Below are 26,734 nucleotides of genomic sequence, written 5' to 3'. Positions count from 1 at the left end.
TGCCTTTCGAAACAGATCAAACATTTTCCATGTTGAAACAAAAGTCGGTGAGCAAATTTTTAAATACTCATTTACAAGAGGGCATGAGAAAGAACATTTGGTTGGCTATTTTAGATGACTTACTATTGTAAATATTGTCTAATTCTAGAATTTGTTTTTTGTTATTGCTGTATTTTGACGCAAATATACTGCTTCCTGCAAAAAAACAATGTTTAATGCCCTTTTTCAGTGTTTAATTGGCATAGAACACGTAAGTAGCCTCACATTGAAGCTCTCTGCTGCCCTCTAACGATCAAATGATATATATTTTGGTGTGTTTCAACTTCCTTCACGCTTTAGATTTGCGCCTCTTCCGTTTTACCACTAGATGTCAGTAAAACACAGTAAAGCAAACTGATGGATCAAAAATTGGACCGACTCCCTACTTGGTTTAATTTTACGCTTTTTTTCTGGGTCAAATTGTGTATGTTGTTTTATAAAACAACCCAAAGTGGTTCCTGGGTTGGTCCAATTTTCTACCCCACAAATTGTAAGTCAAATTGAGGACAAGTAGTGGATCAATTGTTGACCCTTTTTTTTTTTTTTTCAAAATTAAACCAGCCCTGCGCCGATAAATCCTTGCTTGACCGTGTGACCCCGTCGCCCCCTCCCTCTGCTTCTCTTTGGATGCCAACTGGGATTAGCAGGTGATCGATAGGCACCTGTCATCAATACATGCCAGCTGCGGGAGGAGAAGAAAGACAAGGGGAGGAGGGCCCATTAGATGGCAGTCTGAGAAGATCCTCCCGATGAGAGTTCGACAGCGGGAGTGGCGCCGGCTGGCAGGCATCCGCTACAGGAAGCGACTGCAAACCTCAAACTGTTGGAAAACTTAAAAAAATATATTTTATTATGGTGCTGACTCAGCGCAAAACCCTTTGTGGTTCGAACCAGATGATTTCTTAGGCGGTGAAACCGAGATGCTGTTAAAACCAAAAACTTAAATACTGTTTCTACTTTTGTGGTGAAAAAGCCAAAGAAAAAGCCCAGAGATTTTGAAACTTGCGTGTTTAAGGGGACAGTTTATGACCTTAAAGTGCGGCATTTAGTGGGTGAGCTTTTAAAAGCGCAACATTTGCATAAATAATTTCTGACAATGCATAATGCATGAGCCAAGAAAGAGAGTGGGAGAGTCTGCTTCTTCCTGTCCCAGAGCACACAAAAAATAATTCTCGTCACGTGACGTTGTGTGACGTCAAGTTATCACGTGACCTGACGTCTCATTCAGGTTTCATTGCGGTGCGTTTATATTATTGAGCCTACACATGGATCCACTTATCACCATCGAGGCCTGCATCCTGCCTCGGGGGAAAACCTGGCAAAGCGACCTTTGACCCGCTAAATATCCGCCCCGCCCTTCCAGTCGATAGGTCTGACCTTTAAAGCGTAATTAGCACGACTGATTACAATAAGTCGTGGTTGTGTCTTGATTTTTTTTTTTTCTCTGTAAGTCCTGGAAATTTAAGCGACGATGCAATTGTGTTGCAGCTATGGCAGCGGACAAAAATATTGGGACATGGATTTCTGCAATGATCCAGAATGCTTTTACTTTTGTACAACTTCCAGCATTTTATTTTTAAATATACAATTCTGTCCTCCTAAATAAGTACAGATTGTGGATACTTTTCACCTCTGGAAAACTAAAAGCCCAGCTCCAATTCCGTTCCACCATTGATCATTTGTCAAATTTTTAAACAGTTCATGGAGCTGCTTTACTTTGCGTGGTAAGGATGGTGCGTGCCTACGTCGACGGGCACGCGCGGCACCGTGCTCGCGTCGCGCTCGTGCCCGCGCAGTCTTGAATTTGTCCCGCGGATGCACGCTAGTTGTGTGCAGTGTATGTTGGTCCAAACGAGAAGACTGTGCCGGTTCGGTACGAGCACAAGTGGAGTAGTAGCACAGCCCTTCGGGACCAGAAGGTTCGGAAGCCAGACCGCTTCCGAGTTGCGGGCTTGTCGCAGTGAAGGAGCGAAGAAGCGGGGGGCACCGGCCGGCCGGCTCTCTGTTTCGGGCACCAGGCGAACTCCGAGTCGCCTTGTTGTGGATTAAAAAACAGAAATGGGCCGCTGCCGCAAAACCGTGGAGGTGTTGCTGTTGCTGCTTCTGTGAACCATGGCGGGGCTCCACGCTTCTTCGGATCCATCGGGACATTTTCTGGACTTGAGCCGGTCGACGCAAGCCTCCGCCGCTGCAGGGTTCGGCGGCAGTGGAGGCGGGGCCACCCGGCCCTACTTGGAGGTGTCGGCCGACGCTGCCCGGAGCTTCGGAGCCGATGGAGTGTACAGCAACGGCCGGTACCGGGAGCTGAGCAGCCCGACAGTAGGCGTTCGCAGCCGGGATCCGTCCACGGAGAGGAGCCAGGGAGGAGCGAACACACCTTGCGGCATCATGAAGGTTGGTTGGCTCAAATGAAGTCTCAAGGTGACACCAGCTAGCATGAGTGTTGTTGCGGTCCAGTTGCAGAAGGAACCAGGTTGGTGTGAGGAGCCAAATAGAATAGAAATAAAAAGCAGCCCTCCAAATAATTACTTGAGGTGGAAAATAAGCACTAACGAGTGCGTAACCTCTGTTTTATTTATTCTATAAATAGTGCATGAACGTCAAATGGAACAAAATTCACTTTAAACAGAGTTTAAAAAAACAAAGAAATGGTCTTCAATCAACTTTCTTTGGTTCCTCAAGTGAAAAAGAACACCAGGCAGACTCTTTCAATTATGTAATTAAAAGTAATGTGATTCCATTGCACTTTGACATGCCGTTACATTTATCAGCGATGTTGACATCTCTTTCCTTAATCCAAAATGTGAGTTGCTGTTTATGATTTGTGCTTTGCTTTTTCACTCTGCTCCTTTTGAATGCGTGCAAGCCTTCCTCTAGTCGGAATGGCGCAGACTTCAAAACTTCATTTTGTATTCGCGTGCTGCGGTTGACCCTGCTGGTTTTATTCCTCTGAGCACAACATCTTGCAACATCTTTATAAGTTTCTCAAGCTCCAAGTGGAGTTCTTGTACTCTGAAATGTCGACATTTTGGACACTGCGCATGACGGAAGCTGCTATTTTCCATAGTTCATCCGTTAATTTGCATATTTTTACTACACTTTCAAAAGGTTGTTTACGTGTGTTGTCATGTGACTACCCGGCTCCGTTTGATTGGTCAAAAGGAATTAAATGTCCGTCGTAGTTACGTCGGTGGTTCGTCAATGTAACTAAGCTAACAAAAATACTAAAGTAAAAGTCCAAAGTATGTGGATTAAAACTACTCTGACTTTATAAGTCATCACAGTGCATTATTTTCCGTACTGACCATTATTTATTGTTGTCCAATAAAGCTGTGCACACTAGAAAAGTGGAGTCCAATAAAGCTTGATGTGCCGAGAGCTTTTTCATTAGAACTGTGATTTCCTTTTAATTGGTTGTTGTGAAGTGATTGCTTTTCAAGCATGTCTCGTACTTTTGTCATCGTGAGGATCTTTTTCACCTAAGCCTCTGTAAATAGGAGCAAACAGAATCCAATTTTTGTTCGAGGGCTTGTTCTCGGGAGGACCCATTAAAGTTTTGGTGAGAAGCAGATTTGCATAATGTATCTTGGGGTGTATACTGGCTGTTGGTTGAGGATCATTAACTTGATGTGGTCCAAAAATAAGCAGAGAGCGGCAAAAAGACTGCAGTGACGAGTCAGCGTCCTTTTAAAAGTACAACGCCGCTCTTGTATTCCGGCCCACTCTGATCAGAGTTTGTTCAGCAGCAGGAGCCGACGCTCACTTCTTAGATCGACTCATAATTGGGTTCTCGTGGCGACAGCTCTCACGCCCTCCAACAAACATGTTTGGGCAAAAACATCAACTTGCGCAACGTGCCATTGCCGCTCCAATGTCACCAGCCGACTTTCAATATGGCCGCCGCTAATTAAATCTGCATAAATTTAAAGCCATTGTTTTGTTTAGACTTAATTTGCATGTTTGAGTTCAGACATTGCGTCCATCTGAATTGCGGCCCCGTTATGTAATGCCGACAGTGGGCGGCGATTCCAGACTGGTTTCCGGCGACCGATTCCGAGCACATCCCGGCACACAAACTACTAATTTGGTGATGACAGCATCGCCCTCAGAATGTCCCAAAATCATCAAGCGGCCACGTCTCATTTCTCCTCCCTTCTTCTTCCTTCCTCCCGGTTAAAGCCGGAATTCCCACACTTCCCCAGCTCCAAAGAGATGGAAAAAGTGTGCAATCCAGCCTCACCCCATTAGGAACCTAGATCAATAATGATCTCACGGTTATCGTCTTTCCCCGTCTGAGGTCGTATCTTCCGTCTTGCCTCCCTTGCGCGGGAGTGCATACGACTCATACTTCACATTCATGACCTCATCTAATGGGCTGGAGCCCAAATGTGTATAGTCATCATGTGAGGAACATACTTGGATGCTTAGTAAGAGCACTGACAGAGTGAATCAGGTCAAAAGGACGCATGGATTGCCTCAGATTGGAGGTGACTCTTTCAGAAATCAAATCCCAGAGTTTGGCTTCGCCGGAAAAGTACATCTGTAGTCGAATGTGATAAGTGGCAAACAATGGCAGTTTTTGGAAAGACGGGATTTGGAACATTGTGTCCCTCCCGCATGACATGCGTCCAATCCTAACCCGGTAATTGATTACATAGCGCATAATCATATCAGATGATGAGAATTGGAAAGAGCATCGATCCACGCATCACTGGATCTATCACGGGGGTTCCTTGGGAAAATGAGCTCTTTACCTGAATTTTAATTTCAGCTAATGGAACCCGCATAGAGATACATACGTGAGCAGCGCTACATATTTTTAGAAAACACGCCTTGGCACAGCAGTTGGAGATTTCGTAGATTAAGTCATTAGATTGTGGCTATTTGGAGGCCCGACTCCCTATTTTAACTCGACCTTCGATGCGGTTAAGTTGTCCTCAAGAAGGGTTATACTTAGTATCGTGGGATTGCTAAACACTGCTAACTTAATCCTTCCTTGTCTTTTATTCCCTTAGAGGATCATGACTTGACATTGAACTCATTATTTTAGGTGTCAAATTGTAACCCAGTCAGAGAGGTTCGGTCAGACACCAATCTGATGAAAAGTGACGAGCACTTGGGTTTGATTAGAAGATGACTTTGGGATAGCCTTGACTGTTCCCGGATGTTATTTTGTCATTGAATGATTCCTGTTTGATTTTATCCGCTGGAGATATTTGTGAGGACTGCGGACAAGACCAACAAGGTTGTGATGGATGAGGACGACAATCTGCCGTTCCACCTGGCTTCTCTGCGGCTTGTTTTTTACTGCTCTCCAAACATACGGCACTTGTATTCACTGCCTTTATTTTTGCTGGGTATTTTATTGAGCGCCGAGCGACTGCGGGGAAACGAAACTGTGCTTTAAAGCCAACGACCTGTGACCGGAGTTGAAATAACTTGCGTCCATCAAAGCCAGTTCCACGGAATGAAAAGATGGAATGATATCCTTTAAAAAATATATATATCAATACACTATTGGTCTAAAGCAGCTAATTCAGTAATGCGGTGCGTCAAGGTTGGATCAAGGAAAAAATGTTCACGCTCTTCATCACAATTGTAACACTTCAGGAACTATCATTGAATAATTCCGTTTTGATGTTATAAACAGAACCTCTTCTGTTCTGTCGGTCTAGCGACAAGCGTAGCGTGTCATTCTCACTGACGGATCAAAATGGAGAGTGAGGGTTAAGAGCGTGACAAATGAGCGCGGACGGGTCGTGTATGCGTGTGGTCGAGTCAGAGTCGGAGTCACGGTGGCTGCAGGAAGTGATGTCAGCGAAGGAAATTGGATGTGCGAGACCTTCGGCGCCGCTAGAGTCGAAATTATGGGATCTATTAATGGCCTGAGAATTTTATAGGAAGGAAGGAAACCGTGCGAGTGACATGCTTGTTTGGATTTATGCCTTAGTGGGTCAGAAGTGAGAGCCGACTCATGGAAGATTCTCTGTTTCCATTTTGAACAGTCCTTTGGAAGAAGTGATCTTCTGACAGGGACAGCTTGTGTGTAGCGCATGTTACCCCCCCCCCCCCCCCCCCCCCCCTCCCCTCCCCTGACGCTGGATCTTACATTGTCACAGCGTCGCATATTTTCCGTACTTGGGGCCAGTTTGACTCCCTTGGAGAAGAATCCATGCAAATCACAGCGAGGCCCGCGTTGGCACCACCGGTCGTGTATGTAAATTTATCGACGAGCGACACGTGCGCAAACTTGGCTAGGAATTCGCAGATGGCGCCATTTGTCTTGTTTGCCACGCAGATGGCCCGGGCGACAACGACAAACTGCTTTTCGTGGATGCGATGGAATAGTCGGGTTTTGCAAATGTCATCATTGGCCTCCATCAAGCTAGCAAACGAATCAAATGAAGCAATCAACGATGATTCCAATGAAGTCTGGCACAGATTCAGAATAGTACAAGTGTAAGTTGTTCTCAGGCTCTCAGACATAATTCAGGATTTCCTCTTCCACACAACTGGAACGTTGTCCCACAAAAAAATGAAAACAGCAAAGCCGAAGCGAAGGCCGCTCATACCGCGCAGTAGGTAACATGCGTGAGCATGTCGCCAAAACATTCCATCGACGCTCGCGCCATACTTTGGTATTTTATTTACAGCATGGGCTCAGTATGGCAATGTTCTATGCATGTATGTTCGTATTCATACGTGAGCCCGGATGGTCTGTAGAAAAGCTTCAGTCAGTCTTGAGAATATCTTAAATATGTGTTGAGGCTTTGGCGGATTAGGGAGTGCTGGGAGGAGGGGTGATGGTGGTCGCTTGGAAGGCAGCGTGATGTGTTCCAGGCTTTCAGCTCCAGACTGCAAATCACTTTTTGTTTTGTTGTGAAATGGACCGTGTGCGTGGAAGTGTGTATTGGGGGAATGTTTTTTTCTACTTTTTGTAATTGAAGTGAGTTGAACTAATCGACACCAAATTGGGTGGGCATGTCTGAGAAGTCTCAAGGACGCTTACTGAAAATTTAATATGAGACTTTTTTACGAGTGGAAACCTCGACACTTTAATTACATTAATTTTCCAATTATTTTGAAGACCTTTTAAAGAGATGGCGTGAGAATAAACACCAGGAAATAAATTTGGGGATTATCACGATGACGTGCGGGTCACGAGGAAGAGTGAAAAATACAACAAAAAAACTTATAAGGAAGTGAGAGTGGGGAAGGATGGCGACAAGGAAGCGGCGCGTACATTTTGCATGTCCTTGCGTCACGCTGTCCTGGTGTAACCTGCCAATGGCCGTTTTTGTCATGTTCGCTCGCCAATTCCTTCCTATTAAGCTCTAATAAAAATTTCCCATCATGCAATAGTCCACTCCAGTCATGTTAGGCCGCATCCACTCCCGATGTATTCGTGCTCAAGGGCTCCATCAATACGGGATGTCGCAGTTTGACCCCATCCCGCGAGGGGATTAACGGCCGCTCCGACACAACGTATGCGCCAATCACAACGAGGCGTGTCCCGGCAATCGCAACTCTTGTCGGTCCGAATCAATATCGTGCGGTCAAGGGAGGGGAGGCTGGATGTTGCAAGATGCTTTTGACTGATAGCTGCCTCGCCGCTTCCTTGCATCACTTATGTGGCGTTGACGGCGGGAAATTGGATCCGCTCTCCTCGCCGGCTGGTAGTGGCTTTTGATAAATGACGGCTGTGCAAAGACGAGGGAGGATGAGGACAAACTCAAAGCATATGTGAACGCTTTGGCTGGTTAAACCCTGCAAGGTTCACTTCCTAAAAACATGTTGGTATAGCATAGCCTTACATCGAAGAATCATAACACAGCTTGCATTCTTATTTCAATGCACATAGACTTAACCTTACTTCCCTCCATCTCTGCAAAAACAATAACAACCCCCACTTGCTCGACTCTCCTCCATCCCTTTTTTTTTTTGTTATTCATTCCATTTGCGATCCCCTGCCTTGTTTCTGCAAACGAGTGGGCGGATCAGCCAAAGTGTCAGCGCTGTGCAAAGACGCAAATGAAGACCGTGAGTGTCTCCGGAGGCTGCAGCGTTAAGTGGCAGCTGTAATTGAGGCTGCACCTCCGGGGGGGGCTTGTGCATGTGCATGCTTAGTTCCATAGCTTAAGCAACAATAACGCACGCACACATAAGCATTCTCCTCACGGCCACATACTATGTCAACAAACGCAGGCGAACGGGGAGTCGCGCACCTGTTTTTTCCCGACACACTCGAACACGCATCTACACGCTCAGCCACATCTGCAAAGCTTGAGGGAGGCCTCGCCGAGCGCAGCATGAGGCGAGAGTGAAAACACTGTGAATACTAATCATCGGGCCATGAGGCGACGGCCTTGAGTGACGTGCGTTAGACAGACCTTGAGCGGGCTTCTCATCTGCATGCCACTTTGTGTTTTTGTCACCGAATGTTCCTCGCCATTCATACACAAGGTCGTTGCACGTAGTTCTGGGTATCAACAATAAGAAAAGACAGAGTAGAATATTATCCGGATTTCAAAGGTTTTCCGTTGCCTTCATTTTTCTCTGCAGCCGTATAATATTTTGTCAATGGAGGCAGGGGGCGGGGCTTATGTTTTGGGGCTGCTTTGCTACTCTGGCACGGGATATTTTGAAATCAAATCAAAAATGCTTAAAATAAATATGTTTTCAGACGACAAGTGGCAAAATACGATTTTAAAGGATATGACAAAGAATGAAGACATTAAATTAATTATCAACCAAATATTACTACTATAAGTGGCAAAATAATAGTGATGTGGTTGTTCCAATGAAACTCGCTCCTTGAGTGTTCTATAAATAAACAGCCCGCATATTTCAACAAAACCTCAATCTACTGTCCTTACTTTGGCTCTTTTGTTCCCAACGCTGAGATATTTTTATCTCCGCTCGCAATCGCAGATGTGTCACTTTCAAGAGCGGAAGAAGAATCACAACGTTATCTTTTGACGTTCCAAAAAAGCACAAGTGCAACTATTTTTTTTTTCAATATGCCCTGTATTTTATTTATGCATTTCAGATTTTAAACAGAAAACAAATGCACTGGTAAAAATAAAAAATGTGTTGTCTTCAAAGCTTCACCTGTGTCGACCGGGTACGTCCTGAAAAAGCTCCACCTTTGCAATGCCCACGTTCCCATCAGGCCTCTCTACATTTTCACGCCGTTCGTGCAGAACTAAAGCGGGGATGAGTCACTTTGCAGTGGCACTCACGTAGCTGTCCTTCAGACCACCTCTGCACACAGACATACACAATAACAACTCTGGACTGACTGCTTGCTTGCATGAGGCTCGACGTTTGATTCATGTTTCTTTCAGGAGCTCATCATTATCATTCAAAACTACAAACATTTCCCCCGAGAGGTTTTTTATTTTTTTTATTTCTCTTGTTTTGTATATTCTGTGTGTAAAAATTCTGTCTGCCCCCTCGGTGAGTGATAATCACAGCATGTTCCGATATCGCCTTCGGGTTAGTCTTGTGTTTTATTCAACTGCCCTTGAACCAGGAGAATAAATAAAAAATTGCGTAAATGTATATTAAGTAGGAATGCTGCAGATGCTTCCTTTGGTGCACCCTAGTGAATATGTTGTGATCCAGTAAGGGGAGCTGTATAAAAATTCTCACCCTGGGGATTCCCCCAAAATCAAGGCTGCTTGCTGTTTGTCGTCCAGAAAAGTCAGGAAGCAGCAATTATTTAAGGTATGAACATTTAATATGACCCATCAATAATTAATAAATAAAATAATAAAATAAAATATTTAAAAAATTAAAATTTTAAAAATTAAACAATATATATAAATAAATAAATAAATTAATTAATTAATAAATCCCCTTTAGTCAACAAATGGATCCCAGAGTTCAAAGTGAACATGGTGCATCAGCATTTAGCTGCGATGCTGCAAGTAACTGGAATACGATACGAACAGAACTATCGTTTGTAGTGTAAATGCTTTTGAAACCAGATTTAAAACTGCCCCCCCCCCAAAAAAAAACTGTTCTTTGAGAACAATTCTATTATCATTTTTTCATCATCTTGCACTGTTTGAGTCATTTTAGTGTATGTCTGTTTAAAAACTTCTCTTTGCTGGCATAATCACTTGCAAACTACCTGATGAGTTCCGCGGCACTTCCTTTAAAGCCCCCCCCTCTCCTCCTCCCATCTGTCCTTATCATTTAATGAGCCTATCTGCAGCACACACACATTCTTGCGTCCATCTTGGTCTCGCAATCTCGCCCCGTTATCGGTGGCAGCCGGCTTATGTGAATCAAGGTAAATGCGGAATGCAACCCGCCTGAAAAAAGGTCACCGCCGATGAATTTCAATTAGCGGTGCCGCCGCCTGCAAATGGCAGCCGCTTGTAATCTGGGTCCAAGCATATCAGTGTTTTGATTGACAGTTTTATCTTGTGGAGAAATAAGAAAATGGCGCTAATGTGGCAGCTGCTTGGGAGGCAAATGTAAAATCAATAAAATGGAGTGCAGTTATTATTTTCGCTTCGGCTGCGAGTGCGGAAACGTCTTCCTGCAACATTTGCACACCGCTGATAATCTTAAAGGATTATGATGCTCCCAGTTGCTGTTTTTGTTCTCTCGTTCGCTAATCAGATTATCTGGCAATTATTTGTCCAAGTTAAGGTTACGTTCCGGGTCAGCGCCTAATTAGTAATGAAGAATAAAGAGAGGTGAATATACGATTGCACGGCAATTCCAAATAAAAAAAATAAAAAGATCAGCATGTGACAGACTGAAGGTAGAACAGAAGATGGATGAAGAGAGCAGCCTGAGATCACTTTAGTGGAAAAAGATTTATCATCTCTGCAACAGAATTGTAGGAGTATTGATTTTTTTTTTTTTTTTTCCCTCCACTCCGTGTGTAACATACCGGAGGTGTTCTATGCTACACGCTGACCTTTTGTTCTGAGCAGAATTAGGATGTTGTTGTTTTGAAATATTAGCTGTATTACGTCTCAGGTTTGTAGCATCTTTCTTGTGGACTAAAAAAATGGATAAGCCAATTGTTCAAGACATTCCGTCTTGAAAACAAGTGCTTGTTACACACTGTTTTTCTAGTTTTATCAAGTAGATCTTAATGTGCTCCTGGCTATGATGGGAGCGCGGCTTAATGCTAATAGCGCTAATCTTTCATGACATTCTGTATAGACAAACAGTTGGTTCTTTATAATCTTCAGCCTAAGCAAAACATGTTCAAACAAGGCTTCACACTGCAATGTAAAAATAGAAATCTTCCTGCATCAGTCCGTGGCACCATTTGGGCCAGTTTGGTGGAGAAAATAAAGAAATAAAATCGGGTCACATTAGCCCAAGAGGCAGGTCAGCCCTGGGCACCAGATGGCCAGTTCAGCCTTGACCACAGGAACTCGATGCACTCGCTAGGTGACACGCATATTTACAGGAAAGACTCCCTAATTAGCCCCTCCGGACCTTCTGCTCGCAGTAGTAGGTACGCTTTAGATAACGCAAATATTTTCAGGACACTTTTGTGAATTCCAGAGTTACCTTGTTGATGAAATACATCTTAGAATTGAGCAGTTAATGCTAAGGTCAGACGTTATTAGCGCTGCTTTGCTTGTTTATGAAGCACATAGCAGGTCTGGTTCTCCTGAAAGACGTTTGACATGCTTGGCCTTGGCATTTTCTTGCATCTGGGTCACCTTCCGGCATGGCAAAGACATCCGTGCGTGTGTCTTTCTCTCTTTAACATCTCCTTTTCCTGCTGCTCATTTCTCTCTCTCTCTCAAGGACTCCCCCTCTTTTCCGAGCAGAAGACCTAAAAATAGGAAGCATTGTTCTTCCTGTTGTTTTTTCTTCCGGCAAACATGACGATTCAACCTTCCACCCCGAGATCCATCGGTCGATTCGAGGACTCCCGGATCCCGAATTTATTCTCCGCCGCGTCGGAGATGAACTCCAAGATCACGTTGACCTCCAGAGCGAAGCACTTTGCACTCTTGTCCTCCCCTGTCCTTAGTCCATTTATACGAGTGCTTTCTCGTATGTCCTACATTTGCGTCCACCCCTGGGAGGAAAGAAAATAACTCTCCTCAGCAGTAATTCAACCTACTTCCACTCAACTCCTTCGCGTGGCCTTTAAGGGGTCATTTGTTAAGATGGATTTGCATGTTTATTGTATTTGCAACCCAAGTTGTCATATCTCAATTCTCAAAGGTAATGATTAATTCCACAACGTCATTTTCGAATCCCGAAGTCGGGATGACCACAAGTGTTCATTTGTTTTTCGAAAATCGTTCAGCCCAAGCCGTAACCACAATTTTTCATGATGAGCGCACAGTCCTGATGATTATGTAAACAAAGAATAATGAGATGCTTTCGCCTCCTCTGGCACAAGTAGGTTCCGCCGGTCGCTCTGCCAACCTCTTGACGAGACGGAAGGCGCCCGGCCAAGGATCGGGCTCACGGTTTTTATTTATAGACCTTGAGTGGGCTTCGCGGACGCAGGCGTGGAATGTTTCAGAGAAGAGAAACGCATCATTGATCAAAGCTCAGACAGCGAGACTTTATTTTTTGCCCAGAGCGAATAATAGCTCGTGTAACAGAGGGTGAGCAACGCCGCCGTTCTCCTTGCCCACGCCGTGTCCCGGGCACCCACACAGGTGACCGGGCTCCACTGAACACCTGCCAGTTGGAGCCTCCCTCCACTCTTTGTGCCATGTTGAATGGCTGCTGCGCTTTGGATGTTTAAAAATACACACATGGTAGGCGTTTGGAGAGTAAATTCACTCGGCGTGAAGCTGAGATAGATTGTGTGGGCTCTGCATAGAAGCACGAGGTGGACATGTCAACGCATAAGCGACGCGAAGCGCGGCTTTACAACATGTACTAAAGCCCTCGACTGTATTTTCATCATATCTTAAAAATCATTTTGGACTCCCGCGTGAATCGAGCTATCGTTGCTGTGTTTTAATGACAACGGTGCATTTCAGAAAATGCGTAACGTGAAAATATTGTAACGTGGTCAAATATTGGCATTGTCAATCGTGAGATTATTATTTTTTTTAATTAATAAAATATTCTAATTCATATATGGTGTATTATTAATTAATCGCATTAATCGTTCAAGATTAATTAATAATTAATCGCATTAATCTAAATTTCTTAACAGGGGTGTCAAACTCATTTTTTTGGCGGGCCGCATTGTAGTCATAGCTTCTTTCGGAGGGCCATTATGACTGTCAACCCGAATAAATGTATGAGCACCTCATATTATACACAGTAAAAGCTACAAAACAAACTGACAAATAACTCGTTTTCAAATCAGACGAGTAAAAACTGGCCAAATATTTAAAAAAAAAGATATTAAAAGTGAAGACAATTAGCAATTTTAGTTATGACACACGGATTTGATGCACAAATTATCTTCGCGGGCCACATAAAATGATGTGGCGGGCCGTATCTGGCCCCCGGGCCTTAAGTTTGATACCTGTGGTTTAATAGGTACAAATAGTGGCATTGTGTGTTTCTTAAAAAAAATATGCTGGAGTTTATCAAAGGGGACCTCTAGTTGTTCCCCACTTTTGTAGACTTTTCATTTCGTATCTGGACGGGAGATGTTGTCTTGATATAAATGTTAAGTATGACTTCCTGTGACAAAAGGATAGGTAAGTTGGGATGTCATGCTAGGCCAAAAAAAACCACAACGCAAAGCTTTTGTTGAAAGGTTACGCTTTGTTTCAAATTCAATACAAGGAGCAAACAGTGCACCTTTCATATCAAATCTGTGCTCAACCTCAATAATGGCGATTGATTTATTTGCTTCAATAGGAAGTGAAAATTGGGATGTGTAGTCTCCAGAAGATGTTTCATTTGGATGGTGCTTAGAAAAAATGTAAAAGAGAGAATATAAAAGCCAGCGTGACGAGGACTGCAGTTGCGCGGGCAGTGAATGGTTCTTTTCTTTGCTGCAATGCAGACTGTCAAGGTTAGGCTCGTGAGGCCGGATCGACTCAAGAGAACCGAGGCTGCGGTGTCAAAGAGTCCGATCGACGATATTTAATGGAAAAGCGCTGTTCCATAAAGGTTATCGTGTGTTCAGACTTGCAGAATCCCCCCGATGTTTCTCTGGATATTAAAAAACACACACACACATTCGGCTTCGTTTAGATAACATTTACGAGTTGCCTTCGTGTCACTCGTAATCTTGTGGCAGCTTGTCGTTTGATTCATCAGGAGCGCAAGTCTCTGTGGCAACGCGACCGGCAGGATGACATTTTGTGGTTTGTCAACTTCCTGCTCCTGCCTGGCCGGCCCTCAACTTCCTCTGTCTGCATGTGATATTTGGGGCTTCCCGTGGCTGGTGTGTGTGCGCGTGGTCAGCGCTCAAGTGTGAGAAATTGGAAGTAGGAATGACATTGAAGAATCCGCAGCGCTGCTCCTGACTCATCCTTTTCATAAAATGGAGACGAAGATGGAAAAAAAAAGAAAATATTTGAGTGACAGTCAAAAGATGAAGTGGGAGACAAAACAATCATGTGAAAAGATATGCAAATGAAAGGCTGTGAAAACCAAGCATGACAAAAAGCCATGTGGCAACACTTTGATCGACCGTCTTTGAGCTCGTCAACATTTCTGGCGAACATTCAGCGGCCTGTGCTTGGAAAACCATCCGGGAAATTAGGAAAACCACTGTGATAATGAGTGCAGGAGAAAACACAGTTGGACCACGAGGGAGGATTGAACATTGAGCGGAGGACGTGCATGCGTGTGTGTGTGTGTTCACACAGTTTCATCATCAATGCATTTTATTTACTCATTTACCTAAATTGTTTATTATTTATTATTATTTCATATTGAGTCGGCTCGATTGTGTCTCAAGGCAACCAAAGTCAAAATAGATGCTTAACTTAGCTTAACTTGCAACTACATTGTGACTGTGAACTCTATTTAATTTTTTTTAGCTTCGTGATATCTGCATTAGCTACGTGATACTCAATTCCCTTGAAAAGCACTTTATAAAAACAAGCTTTTATTCCAAGTGGTACTTGAAGTGAGTTCGAAATCTTTTCCGCGGCTAATTGCTAGCGCTCATCTCGTTTGTAAACAGCAGTAAATTTAACGGCGAGCCGATTCCTCATGCGGCTTCTGGAAACCCTGCAGCCTAGAGTTGCTCGTTGTGTTTTAGGGACCACGAGACGCTTTAATTAAGTGGGAGCCCCGACGAGCGAGGAGGCAAATGAGTGACCTTCAAACATCCCCCGCTGAATTAGCGAGATGAGCATCGGCGGGGGGATTGCGAGGTGACTCGGGGACAAACAAGTTCCTACTTGTGCTTTCGCGTGTTATAATTCAACATGGATTTCACGGCTCTAGCTGGCATTGCGACAAAATCCGAGAAGGCCCGGCTGATGAAGACCGCCAGTCGAACTGCTCAGCAACACACCCACGCACGTGCACTCACCTGACAACGGCCTTTGTGCCGCGGGAAAATAATTGGCCCCACTGCTAATGCAAAGTCACGGGAAAGCAGCGAAGGGAGCACGACCACAAGCGACAAAGTAGAATTTTTTTGCACTTGAAAAACAACATTAGCTCATAAATATATCAGGCGTCCTCAGGACTGGCGGGCAAAGCGGACAGTCGTTTTGACGTTGACGCCGCGACTGTGCTAAGTGGCTAGCGCTGGTGTTTGACAGCTCGATAGCATTGACCTCCACTCTCTCGACGGGCCGCTAATTAGCAAGATTGCTTGTTGTGTTTTTTTTTTTCTTTTACAAGGTGCTCTGGAGGCTTTCCACTTATTAGCTAGGCCCGCGCAGTGCTAACAGCGAGCAGGCTATTTGTATTCCGAGCGAAGGGGCCTAGCGTCAAATGACCTTCCGTATGAAGGTGTAAATGCATTTTCTGTAAAAATAAATAAATAAATGGGCGGGTGTTGAGGCATGTCCACACGATCCAGTCACACTTTTTTATTTTTTTATTTTACACATTTCCTCCGAGACCTTTAACAGCTATTCACACATTAGCGACCACAAACTTTTTTGGGGATGTGCTGCACAATGGGAAACTGAGATGAGCGAGACCATCCAACCATCCAACCATCCAACCATCCATCCATCCATCCATCCATCCATCCATCCATCCATCCATCCATCCATCCATCCATCCATCCATCCATCCATCCATCCATCCATCCATCCATCCATCCATCCATCCATCCATCCATCCATCCATCCATCCATCGTGTCAGCAATCGATTCCGCACAATTAACCAACTGAGGACAGTTTAGCCTGTTTTTCTTTTTTTATATCCATCTATGATATTTTCACTGCATCTAAACAAATAGTAGACCATTCGGCAACAGCTGCAGCAACATATTTGGTGACAGCGCTGAATCACTTAGCGGAGTAACCTTGATGTTTCACTCTATACAATTGAACTGGAGCTGCTTATCTTCTCTATATTTGTGTCGTCTTCAGACAGCCTTTAGATCCACCCCTGTAAATTAAACCTCTTCATGTGTGAAAAATCCAGTATAAACACGCTTAGTCGCCATAGCCTCTACCGTAAGTGTTAGCTGTGTCTCTCCTCCTCCTCCTCCACGAGGGTTTTTCTCCTCAGTGTGATTTAATTTGCTTTATTGGCATTGAGATTGCACAGCATGTCTAAAACATCTAAACAAATCAAGTTATTAAACTCATTAAATTCACACGCGCTCTGTCTCCATCAGTGACCCCCGCTCCCCCCCATCTCCCTGTTGCAAATAAATCTTGTTAGCATAGATCCACGTCACCTCTCTTTCTTGCTCTCTACCAAACAGATGCTTCTGAACGTGCAGATTTTTTTTTTTTGGGGGGGGGGGGGTCTATTAGGGTTTAATGATGGCCTCCTTGGGTTCAGTGGGGGGGGGTGATCAAGAGATGTGTGGTTCTGGTTTGACAATGACCTGTAAAATCATTTGGAATCATGTTACCAAATGTATTCCTCTTCCATCTCCATTTTACAAATTTCAGGACAGCAAAGCTCTGATTTTTACGCTCTGACGCCTTGATGTGATTTGATCGCACCAGCGGGACCGGGGGGGTACTCTGGAGGCCTCCTCACCATCTGCACTGGTTTTCTCACCCCCGGCCGCTTCTGTCGCCACGTCTGTTGCCGATGAATTTTTCTGAACGGCATCGTGCAATGACCGCGCGAGACGCACGGTGTAAACAAGCACCTTGAAATCTGCTTCTCCGCTGCACATTTTAACGTTGACGCATCAAAACACATTGCTCAAAACGTCGCATTGAGGTGGTGTGCTTTTCGTTTTACAGAGTTCCGTATAAATGCATAAAATGCTGTGTTTCGAATGCAGTCTAGTTAATATTTTTATATTATTTTTTATATATATATATGTATATATAATTTATTAATATATATTTTTTTTACATAAATTATTTATATTTTATATATATTTTTTAATATTAATAAAATGCTGTGTTTTAAATGCAGTCTTGTTAATTCTTTTTTTTTTTTTAAATCCCTCTCTTGTTGACAGGATGGGTCCAAACAGAGGCAAGTGAGGAAAAAGACGGTTTCCTTCAGCTCCATGCCGAGCGACCGCAAGATCAACAGCACAGCGGCGTGCATGGCCTTCATGATGGAAGGCTGCGAGATGAAGAAGGTGCGCTCCAACTCGCGCATGTACAACAGATACTTCCTGCTGGACCCGGACATGCACTGGCTCCGCTGGGAACCCTCCAAGAAGGACTCCGAGAAGGCCAAGCTGGAGATCAAGAGCATTAAGGAGGTCCGATTAGGGAAGAAGACTCCGGTCCTTCGCAGCAACGGGCTCTCTGATCAGTTCCCGGATGAGTGCGCCTTCTCCATCATCTACGGGGACAACTACGAGTCGCTGGATTTGGTTGCCAGTACGGCCGACGTGGTCAGCACCTGGGTGATGGGCCTGAGATACCTGGTGTCTTACGGCAGGCACACCGTGGACATGGTGGAGCCCAGCCAGCCCAGCGTACGGACTTCTTGGATCAGCTCGGTCTTTGAGCTGGCGGACATGGAAAAAGATGGACACATTGATCTTTTCAGGGCCACTCAAATCATCAAGGGGCTCAACCCTGGAATGAAAGAGGCAATGATAGAACTGAAATTCAAAGAACTCCAGAAAGCCAAAGACCAATACGGTGAAGCGATCAACATGGACACATTCGTGGAGGCCTACTGCGAGCTTTGCACGCGTCCGGAAATTTTCTTCTTGCTGATGCAGTACTCCAGTAACAAGGAGTACTTGGACTGTAAAGACCTTATGTTATTCGTGGAGGTGGAGCAAGGTGTAGAAGGTGTAACGGAGGACTCGTGCAGGGATATGGTTCTAAAATACGAGCCCACGGCCGAAGGCAGGGAACAGATTTACCTCTCCATCGATGGCTTCACGCATTACCTCCTCTCGTCCGAGTGCCACATCTTCGACCCGCAGCACAAGCGGGTGTGCCAGGATATGACTCAACCCTTGTCCCACTACTACATCAACTCTTCACATAATGCCTCTCTTCTGGAAGATCACTTCTGGGGTTCCTCCGACATCAGTAGTTACATTCGCGTTCTGAGGATGGGCTGCCGCAGCATCGAGGTCGTCGTCTGGGACGGTCCCGATAATGAGCCGGTGGTGTACGTTGGTAGTTCCGTGGCCTCGCAGCTGGCATTCTCCAAGGTCCTGGATATCGTCAACCAATATGCGTTTGAGAGCTCCGAGTACCCGCTCATCCTCTGCTTAGTTGCTCATTGCTCCGTCTCTCAGCAGAAGGTCATGGCTCAACACATGAAAAAAATTCTCGGGGACAAACTGTACGTGGATTCCCCCAACAAAGAGGAAAACTACCTGCCCTCTCCTGAGACACTCAAAGGGAAAATCCTTCTCAAGGGTAAGAGACTCCAGCACGGTTGCACAGAACCCGAAGGTGATGTGACGGAAGAGGAAGAAGGTTTCGAAATGTCCAGAAGAGTCGGAGTAGAAGATAGAGACCAACTAAATGGTTGTAAAAGTCTCCGTCTATGCAAGGAGCTCTCTGAGCTCGTGTCTCTCTGTAAATCGGTCCAGTTCCGAGACTTTGAGACGTCAAAAAGGGACCAGAAATATTGGGAGATTTGCTCCTTCAACGAGGTCGACGCCAACAGATTCGCCAATGAGTTTCCCGAGGAGTTTGTCTGCTACAACAAGCGTTTCCTCTCCAGGGTTTACCCCACCCCGATGCGGATCGACGCCAGTAACATGAACCCGCAAGATTTCTGGAAATGCGGCTGCCAAATCGTCGCCATGAACTACCAGACGCCCGGCCTGATGATGGACCTCAACCTCGGTTGGTTCCGACAAAACGGTAACTGCGGTTACGTGTTGAGGCCGGCCATCATGAGAGAGGAGGTGTCCTACTTCAGCGCCAACGCTCGGGATTCCTTGCCTGGGGTTTCCGCCCAGCTCCTTCACATTAAAATCATCAGCGGGCAGAACCTCCCCAAGCCTCGCGGTTCGGCGGCCAAGGGCGACGTGGTGGAACCGTACATATACGTGGAGATCCACGGCATCCCGGCCGATTGTGCCGAACAAAGAACCAAAACCGTGTCTCAAAATGGCGACAACCCCATTTTTGATGAGAGTTTTGAATTCCAGATCAATTTACCCGAATTGGCCGTCCTGCGTTTCGTGGTGTTGGACGACGACTATATCGGAGACGAGTTCATCGGCCAGTACACCATCCCGTTTGAGTGCCTGCAGCCCGGGTACAGGCACGTCCCGCTACAGTCGCTGACGGGAGAGTTCTTACCCAACACCACGTTGTTCGTCCACGTCGCCATCACAAACAGACGGGGAGGCGGCAAAGCTCATAAGAGAGGAATTTCAGTCAGGAAAGGTCGCAAGGCCCGCGAATACACCAATACCAAGACCACCGGGATCAAAGTGGTGGACGAACTTTTCCGAGCATCCACCCAACCACTTCGGGAGGCCACGGACCTCCGAGAAAATGTACAGGTAAGGATTTAGCCATCAAACGTTTCGCCGTCTTTTGTAATCTAGCAGATGACGTAAAAATAATAAATCTTGTCAGAGGATAAAGCCATCCTGAGCATTAGCGTCTAAGAAATATGCCCTAATTGAAAAAAGAATCAATTATTTGAACTGCTACATTAAGCCAGACAATGTCAAACTTCCTTCCTCGCTAAGTACCTCCACGTGGTTGTTCCAAGTTGACGTGAAGTATTCCGACTGCACTTCACCGTCGCCGCGCAGCTAATTGCGCTCCATTAATGTTGCGTAAGAAAGAGCCAATACTGCGACAATGGTATGCAATTAGGCGGTGTATGAATAGTGTAATCATTAATGAGGGACAATTAGCAGCCAGCGCTAATGGGCCGCACGTTGCTAGGCATTCCGAGAATGACTTTAAAACTCCTCCGGTGCCTAAATTTGACTAATAAGCACGAGTAAATGTCTCCGCCAATGCAGGTTAGAAATGGACAGCATCATTTATCACGGAATGTCAATCTTGTTGACATGGAAATTAGAAATAGATGATATGTTAACCCGATCAAACAACACTTGCCGCCTTTTTGTTTCCTTTTGAAATGGAAATGTGCGTTTTTGATGTGGTAAGATAAAAGATGAGAGGAAGTTGTTGCGCAATAAATAAAAAGCTCTTTTATATGTAAACTCAAAATATGCTGGCAAAAGCTTTGTAGTGGCCGGTTGCGTGGAACCTGCCACATGGATCGAGGTTGTGACGCCGGGCCGAGAGCCAGCGACCCAGATGGCATCAACCGCCACGTCTCCGTGTGGCTTTCTTTTTGTGAAACACCAAAGCAAAGCTCAAGTCCTAAACTGAAGAAAATTATAATCATCTGATGCTTATTGTCTTAAAAGTATCAAGTACTGTCAAAATATTTTATTACAGTGTTAAAATCCTTTTGTTCTTATTGCAAAGTTTCCAGGTGGCAAAAAGTCTGCAATACTACCCCAATTCAGTAGGTGGCGCTAAAAAGAAGAGCAACTCTCATATTGTTTCAGTTTGAATGATTGTAGAAAGTTGGCTGCCTTTTCCTAAAGCCAAACGGCTGATCTGACATAGACCCTCGCAATGCTATTCCCCCGTTAAAGGGGGGGGGGATACATCGAAACAAAAACAAAAGAAGTGTTGTTAAGGGGACACAAAGCTTCTATTGGCGAAACGTGGGAAGGGTGGAGAGGGCGTAATTAAAAACACAAGCCTCTTGTTGGCTTTCGCAACACTACTGTGGATTTGTATTGGACTGCAGAATGAACTGAAGTAAATAAACAACAAGTGCAAAATAAGGGAAGCTCTACAAGCGCACTGGGACGCATGTAAAATGGCGGCACTTGTAATTATGCGCCGCTCCCTCGTCCATTTAAGTTGTTCGCTCTCGGCTCGTTGAGGTGCTCATCCGAACTCAGCATCCAGATGATATGGCATTGTTGTTCTCCTCAAAGGTGCCGCGGTGACACGGCACGTCCTCTTGGGATGTGGAGCGGATTTTTCCGCCGGTTCAGCCCGGGGAAACAGACGGTTCCCACAGTGTGCGAACGTGGGTCGGTTCTTAAATCCCCCAAACAGCCTGGTTGCCTCAAAAGTTTGTTTGCTTCCAGGCCTCTATTCATCAATCGGCTTTGTTTTTGCCAGCCGGTTTGTTCTTCCGGCTGTGATTTAAATCGAAGTGACTGATGGCTTGCGCACAAAGACTGTGTGATGGTTTTGATATTGTGAGCTAAAGTCAAGCCAGAAGATTGTCAGTGCACCTTTGAATGAGAATTCTCCTTTGAATGGGAGGAAAGCTCTATAAGCCGATCTGTAATGTCTTTTCCAGAACGCCATGGTGTCCTTCAAGGAGCTCTGCGGTCTGACGCCGGCTGCCAACATGAAGCAGTGCATCTTGACCGTGTCCACCTGGCTGATGAACAGCGAGCGCTCACTGCGGGTGACAGTGGACCTGAGCGAGACCTACCCAACCATGGAAGCTCAGGGTCTGGTGCCCGAGCTGCTGCGCAAGGTGCTCAACGCCTACGACATGGTAAGCAACTTGAGTGTTGACCTCCAAAGTATTTTTTTAATGTTTAATATATATGACCAGATATGATTTGCTTTGTCGCTAGATGATCCAGACGAGCAGAACGCTGATCGAATCGGCAGACGGCGTCTACTGCAAACTTGTGCAAGCACAGCGCGCAGGTTGGTATGAATGCAAACAAAAGGATTGAGCCAGGTTGCGTAATCACTTGCGGCACTTCAGCAATAAGCAGACCAGATCTCGCCGTTGAGCTACCTGGCTGCCGTCTCTTTATGAAAGAACTAAAAAATAGAAGGGGAGCCCGGTTAACATGCCCGACAGTCTGTAAATAGATGCGAACGATGACACGTTTGATTTGTCCATTTTCACATCTTGTCGGCGTAAAGGTCCCAGCGCCTTTTGTCATCGCCGCGTATCTCCGCCCCCGCAGCCGCTAACAACGAGGCTCGACGTTGAGTGTCGATCATGTCGGTGGGCAGGTGAACACAATGCGCACATACTCATTTTCATAAAGGGGCCTGCAGCTGAGAGAAAAGCAAACGGGGAAATGAATAGCTGTGATGGCGTGTGGGGGATGAAAAGCTCTTCAGGAGAGGAGAGGTGGTGGTGGTGGTGGGGGGGGGGGGGTTCTGTTGATTTATAGGCTTCAGCCATAGAGTCGACACTAATATGAGAAACGGCTCGAGGTGGAGATGCCGTTTTAATGCAAAAGGCAGAATTAACAAATAATGAATCAACTGGGGAGAGGGGGGCAAAAGAAATCCTTCCAAAGTTTCACTGCTAAAAGTTTTTGCTAGGATGTACCTCATAAACTCATTTAGACAGCGAGTTGAGTGCGCTCACTTTCATCCACTCACAAATCAATTATTTTGCCATTTATATGCATAGCAAAGAGGCGGCTGTGATGTCATTTGGTTTTGGTTATATTTCAAAATGGAACCAGAAGAATAAATCAATCAATCGTTCCATTGTTTTCTATATCAGATTTGCCGCACTACAACCCACATCGTATAAACTACGAAGTGGCAACAAAGAAATATTCTTTGGGGATACAAAAGTCATTCAAGTTGCATTTTGAATTTTCTATTTCCAAGTTCTTTGAACACAGACTTCTTTCACGACGGCCGCTAACAATCACACGGTACACAATACGCTCATTATTCGGCCAAACACGCGTGATTAAAATGGCAAGTTGACATCAAGTGATGAACGATCCTCTCGGCAATCACGACTTGTGGTCCGCGGCGGTTATTGACGTCCTCGTTTCATTCGGACGGTCAAGTAGTGATACGTTGATGAGAATGGGGAGGTGTGGAATGATTTGGCTCCCTAAAGGCACGAGGAATCGCTAACACTTAGCTGGACATGCAGCTGAGACTCACCGGGGCTTTTCCAGATGCCACCTGCTCTAATTTTGCCTTCATTAAAGGAAGATATTTAAAGGACTTTTTAAAATTAAAATTCACGTCCTTTGTGGCGGTAGCAAGGTTTCCTTCCGAACCCAGAACAATTATTAGCAACATAAGCTCCCTTTTGAGGCTACTCGCATCCGGCGTGCTCAAGCCCGCCCGCACTGCCACTTAGGTTAGCTCAAAGGCCTAATTCAGCCAAGGAGAAGAGCATTTTTGTGACATAAACCTCAGATTCTTCGCCGCATGAGATGATGTTTACCGCTTTAAAGACCAATTACACACTCGGTTGTGCTAGTGCCCATCCGTCTCCGACTTAAACGCGCCCGTCGAGCGTCGCCGAAGGTCAAAGTTGTTTGTGATTTGTGTCATCCGTGTTGTGGCATTGATTTGTTTTGTACTGTAAATCCTCCTCTGTGGTATGTTGTAAAGAAGCGTGTTCAAATTGCGGGCCACTTGTGTCTTTTTTTTTTTTAAGTAGCCTGAGGCATATGCTCAAAATAGCATCTAACATAGCATGCGTCAGTTTAGTTTTTTTTCTCAAACAGCGGATTGGCAGTGTGAAAATCAACTGCTTTAAATGCACTTAAGCAGCTTTGAATATAAAAAATAAAAGTCCAAACAACCAAAAAATAATTATAATTAAAAATCCCAAATGATTAAATTGCATGCTGTTGATAACATGTGCAGGTCTGGACTTCCACGAGGACCTGCACCGCATCGGTGTCAAGGAGGGCTTGAAGGGTCGCAAACTCCAGAAGGCCATGGAGAGCTACGCATGGAACATCACCGTGCTCAAGGTGACCACAAGCAGGCTACCTTTTGATTCCATCCTCTCTAATTTCAGCAAGATCAGAAATATAGCATGTTAAGTGTGCTGTGTTTTTTGTTGTTCTTGGACTATTTTGACTAAAGCACAGACTTGACGAGCATTTCAACATTTTTTTGAACAGCATTTGATGACACATAGTGATGATAAATTTTAGCAAAGAATGCAAACAAGCCGCTTGGTGATTAATCAAAGGAAACTCTTGCGTTCTGTCAAAAAAATGGCCTTGAGTAGTTCAAGAATGCTGGCAAGCATTAATGGCAAGACATGATGTTCCCAAACATGACTGCCTCTGCACCATTCTTTCTCTAAAGTGACCTTGTTCAAATGATACAAAAGAAACGAAGGATTCCCTTTTCCTTTTAAAGTGGAATCTAACATCCAAATGGCTGGCTCATTATTGCAGGTTGCAGGGGGTGGCGATGAAGTGTGTCATTTTGCCATTATATATTTCCGCCACAAGTTTGCTTTTAAAGAACTCCTGGAAGGAAAAATAAAATGACAGATTCAAACCAAAATGCCAGACTTCCTGTTGGACTTACTGGAGGCTTTTTTTGGGAGTCTCCCCAGCTTTGATATTCCTACTAAATTTAATGGAGGCTGGATTTAGGTCAAACAACTCTCTCAGTTCACTTGACTGGCGTAACGTGATGTTTATTTGTAATTTTGCTGCATTTTAAGAAAAAAATTGCCATTAATTGTAATGAGACAAATTATTTAAAAGCCACTATTAAACAGACTGTTTGATTTAGACAAACAAGAAGCGGGATTAGCAATTTAATGAGGCTAAAGCAGTTGGATTTTGCAAGCTTAGTCCCCCGTGGATTGTCGCACAGTGACTGCACCCAAGTGTGTTTCCATCGCGCTCCAGAGGCAAAGCTTGTCGCCGTCGTATTTCATGCCCGCTGAGTCACAACTTACATAATTTGTTTGGGGGTTGGGGGGTTCGAACACATGACTTATTCATTCTTGCGTGTGCTGCGTCGTCTCATTTTCAGCAGAAAAGTTTACCTTCACATATGAGTACGTTGAGAAAAGATGGCAAACGCTCTTTGTGTTTACGGTGCAACACTGCCCCCTTGTGGCTTATATTGGTAATGACACTAAAGGAACTGTGGCAGATTTTTTTTATATTGATTTTTTTGTGTGTGTGTTTGGTGGTAGGGCCAGGCGGACCTATTGAAGCACGCCAAGAGTGAGGCACTGGACACCCTCCGTCAGATCCACTGCGCAGCTCAGTCCTGCGGCCTCAGTAAAAATGGCGCGGCCTCCCCTCAGCTGCAACATCACCCGCCTTATCTCCACCAACACCCGACGCAGCCTCAGGCCAAGGCCTCACCGCTGCCGTCCCCCTCGCAACCCCAACCTTGGACTGCTCAATCTCCACTCCCACTGTTCCAAAGTGTTCCGAAACCACCTGCTTACACGCCCCCTCCAGCCTTGCCGCCACACTTCCAGTTTGAGCAGCAAAGAGCAGCCGGACCATTGGACTCAATCACGGAGAAGGAGACATTCAGCGACGAGCCGGCCGGACCGGGACACTGCTGACCCGCAGCCTGTGCCCACGGAGACGAGCACCCGAGAGAGGATCAAAAAGGTGAGGGGAAACATCTGGAGGCGAGCGGTCAAGAAAAGCAGATGATGAAGAGGAAGACCCGCCGCACTAGGAGTGAAACACAAGTGTGAAGGTTAGACTTGAGAGAGCAGAAGAAGAAGATGTAAATGTTCACTTTCACGCTTCACACATGTTTTCTTCTTCTGCTATCTCCAAAGTCCTCTCTCGGGGTGCCATCGTTTTCCCACACACCTTCTATTCTTCTACTCTGTGGGTACAGGCTGCACCTCATGACCGCTTTCCTACGTGGTCACACTTTGCCTCTGCATTTTTATTTCTTCACAATTTTTAGTCCTCTTATTTGTTTGCCCTGAGGAACACTTCAGGAATCATTCCTTGATTTTAGTTTTAACATCCTGGGCTCACTTCACCCAACAACCACAATCAGAAAATATGACTCAACACAAATTATAGTGACTCTTGATGTGAACTATTTAAAATGTAAGACGGACTGATTCTAATTGTTTGTGGTTCTATCTATTTTTTTTTTTTTTGCAAAGTTTTAATTCTACATCATGTTATTGTCTGGACAGTCGCCGCATGGGTGGACTGCAATGAGGGAATTACGGGTCCGCGCCACAGCGCCCAGGGTCCACAAAATATAAAAAAAATAGATATATGTGTGAAAAAAAAATACAACATACAGCCTCACTGCAAGGTGAGTGTGGCTTCTGTAAAATCTCATTGACGTGACCCATTAAAACTGGTGTCATTGTTTTAAATGTCTCTCTTTTTCTCATTCGTATGAAATGAGCTGCAGCCTTATTCGT

At 45.1% G+C, this 26,734-nt stretch overlaps 1 protein-coding gene across 1 annotated transcript; it reads left to right on the top strand.

Moving 5' to 3' along the window:
• The first annotated feature begins 1,752 nt into the window (after nt 1-1,752).
• On the top strand, nt 1,753-26,686 carry LOC148383967 (inactive phospholipase C-like protein 2). The gene is made up of 6 exons (XM_088357780.1): nt 1,753-2,433; nt 17,583-20,063; nt 21,911-22,114; nt 22,197-22,272; nt 24,211-24,320; nt 25,514-26,686. Exons 1-6 carry the CDS (start codon nt 2,152-2,154, stop codon nt 25,895-25,897), a joined length of 3,537 nt encoding a protein of 1,178 aa, XP_088213906.1. The 5' UTR covers nt 1,753-2,151; the 3' UTR covers nt 25,898-26,686.
• Nucleotides 26,687-26,734: the final 48 nt, after the last annotated feature.

The sequence above is a fragment of the Syngnathus floridae genome, chromosome 17 (genome assembly GCF_059516105.1).
Source record: "Syngnathus floridae isolate MCC-2025c chromosome 17, RoL_Sflo_1.0, whole genome shotgun sequence".
NCBI lineage: Eukaryota > Metazoa > Chordata > Actinopteri > Syngnathiformes > Syngnathidae > Syngnathus > Syngnathus floridae.
Note: the sequence above shows the minus strand (reverse complement) of the source record. Positions and strands in the feature narration are given on the sequence as shown.

Excerpts from the sequence above, each read along its gene's own strand:
- LOC148383967 (XM_088357780.1), top strand. The coding sequence starts at position 2,152 with ATGGCGGGGCTCCACGCTTCTTCGGATCCATCGGGACATTTTCTGGAC. Across the intron at positions 20,064-21,910 it reads ACCTCCGAGAAAATGTACAG|AACGCCATGGTGTCCTTCAA; the intron begins GTAAGGATTTAG and ends TGTCTTTTCCAG. Across the intron at positions 22,115-22,196 it reads TGCTCAACGCCTACGACATG|ATGATCCAGACGAGCAGAAC; the intron begins GTAAGCAACTTG and ends CTTTGTCGCTAG.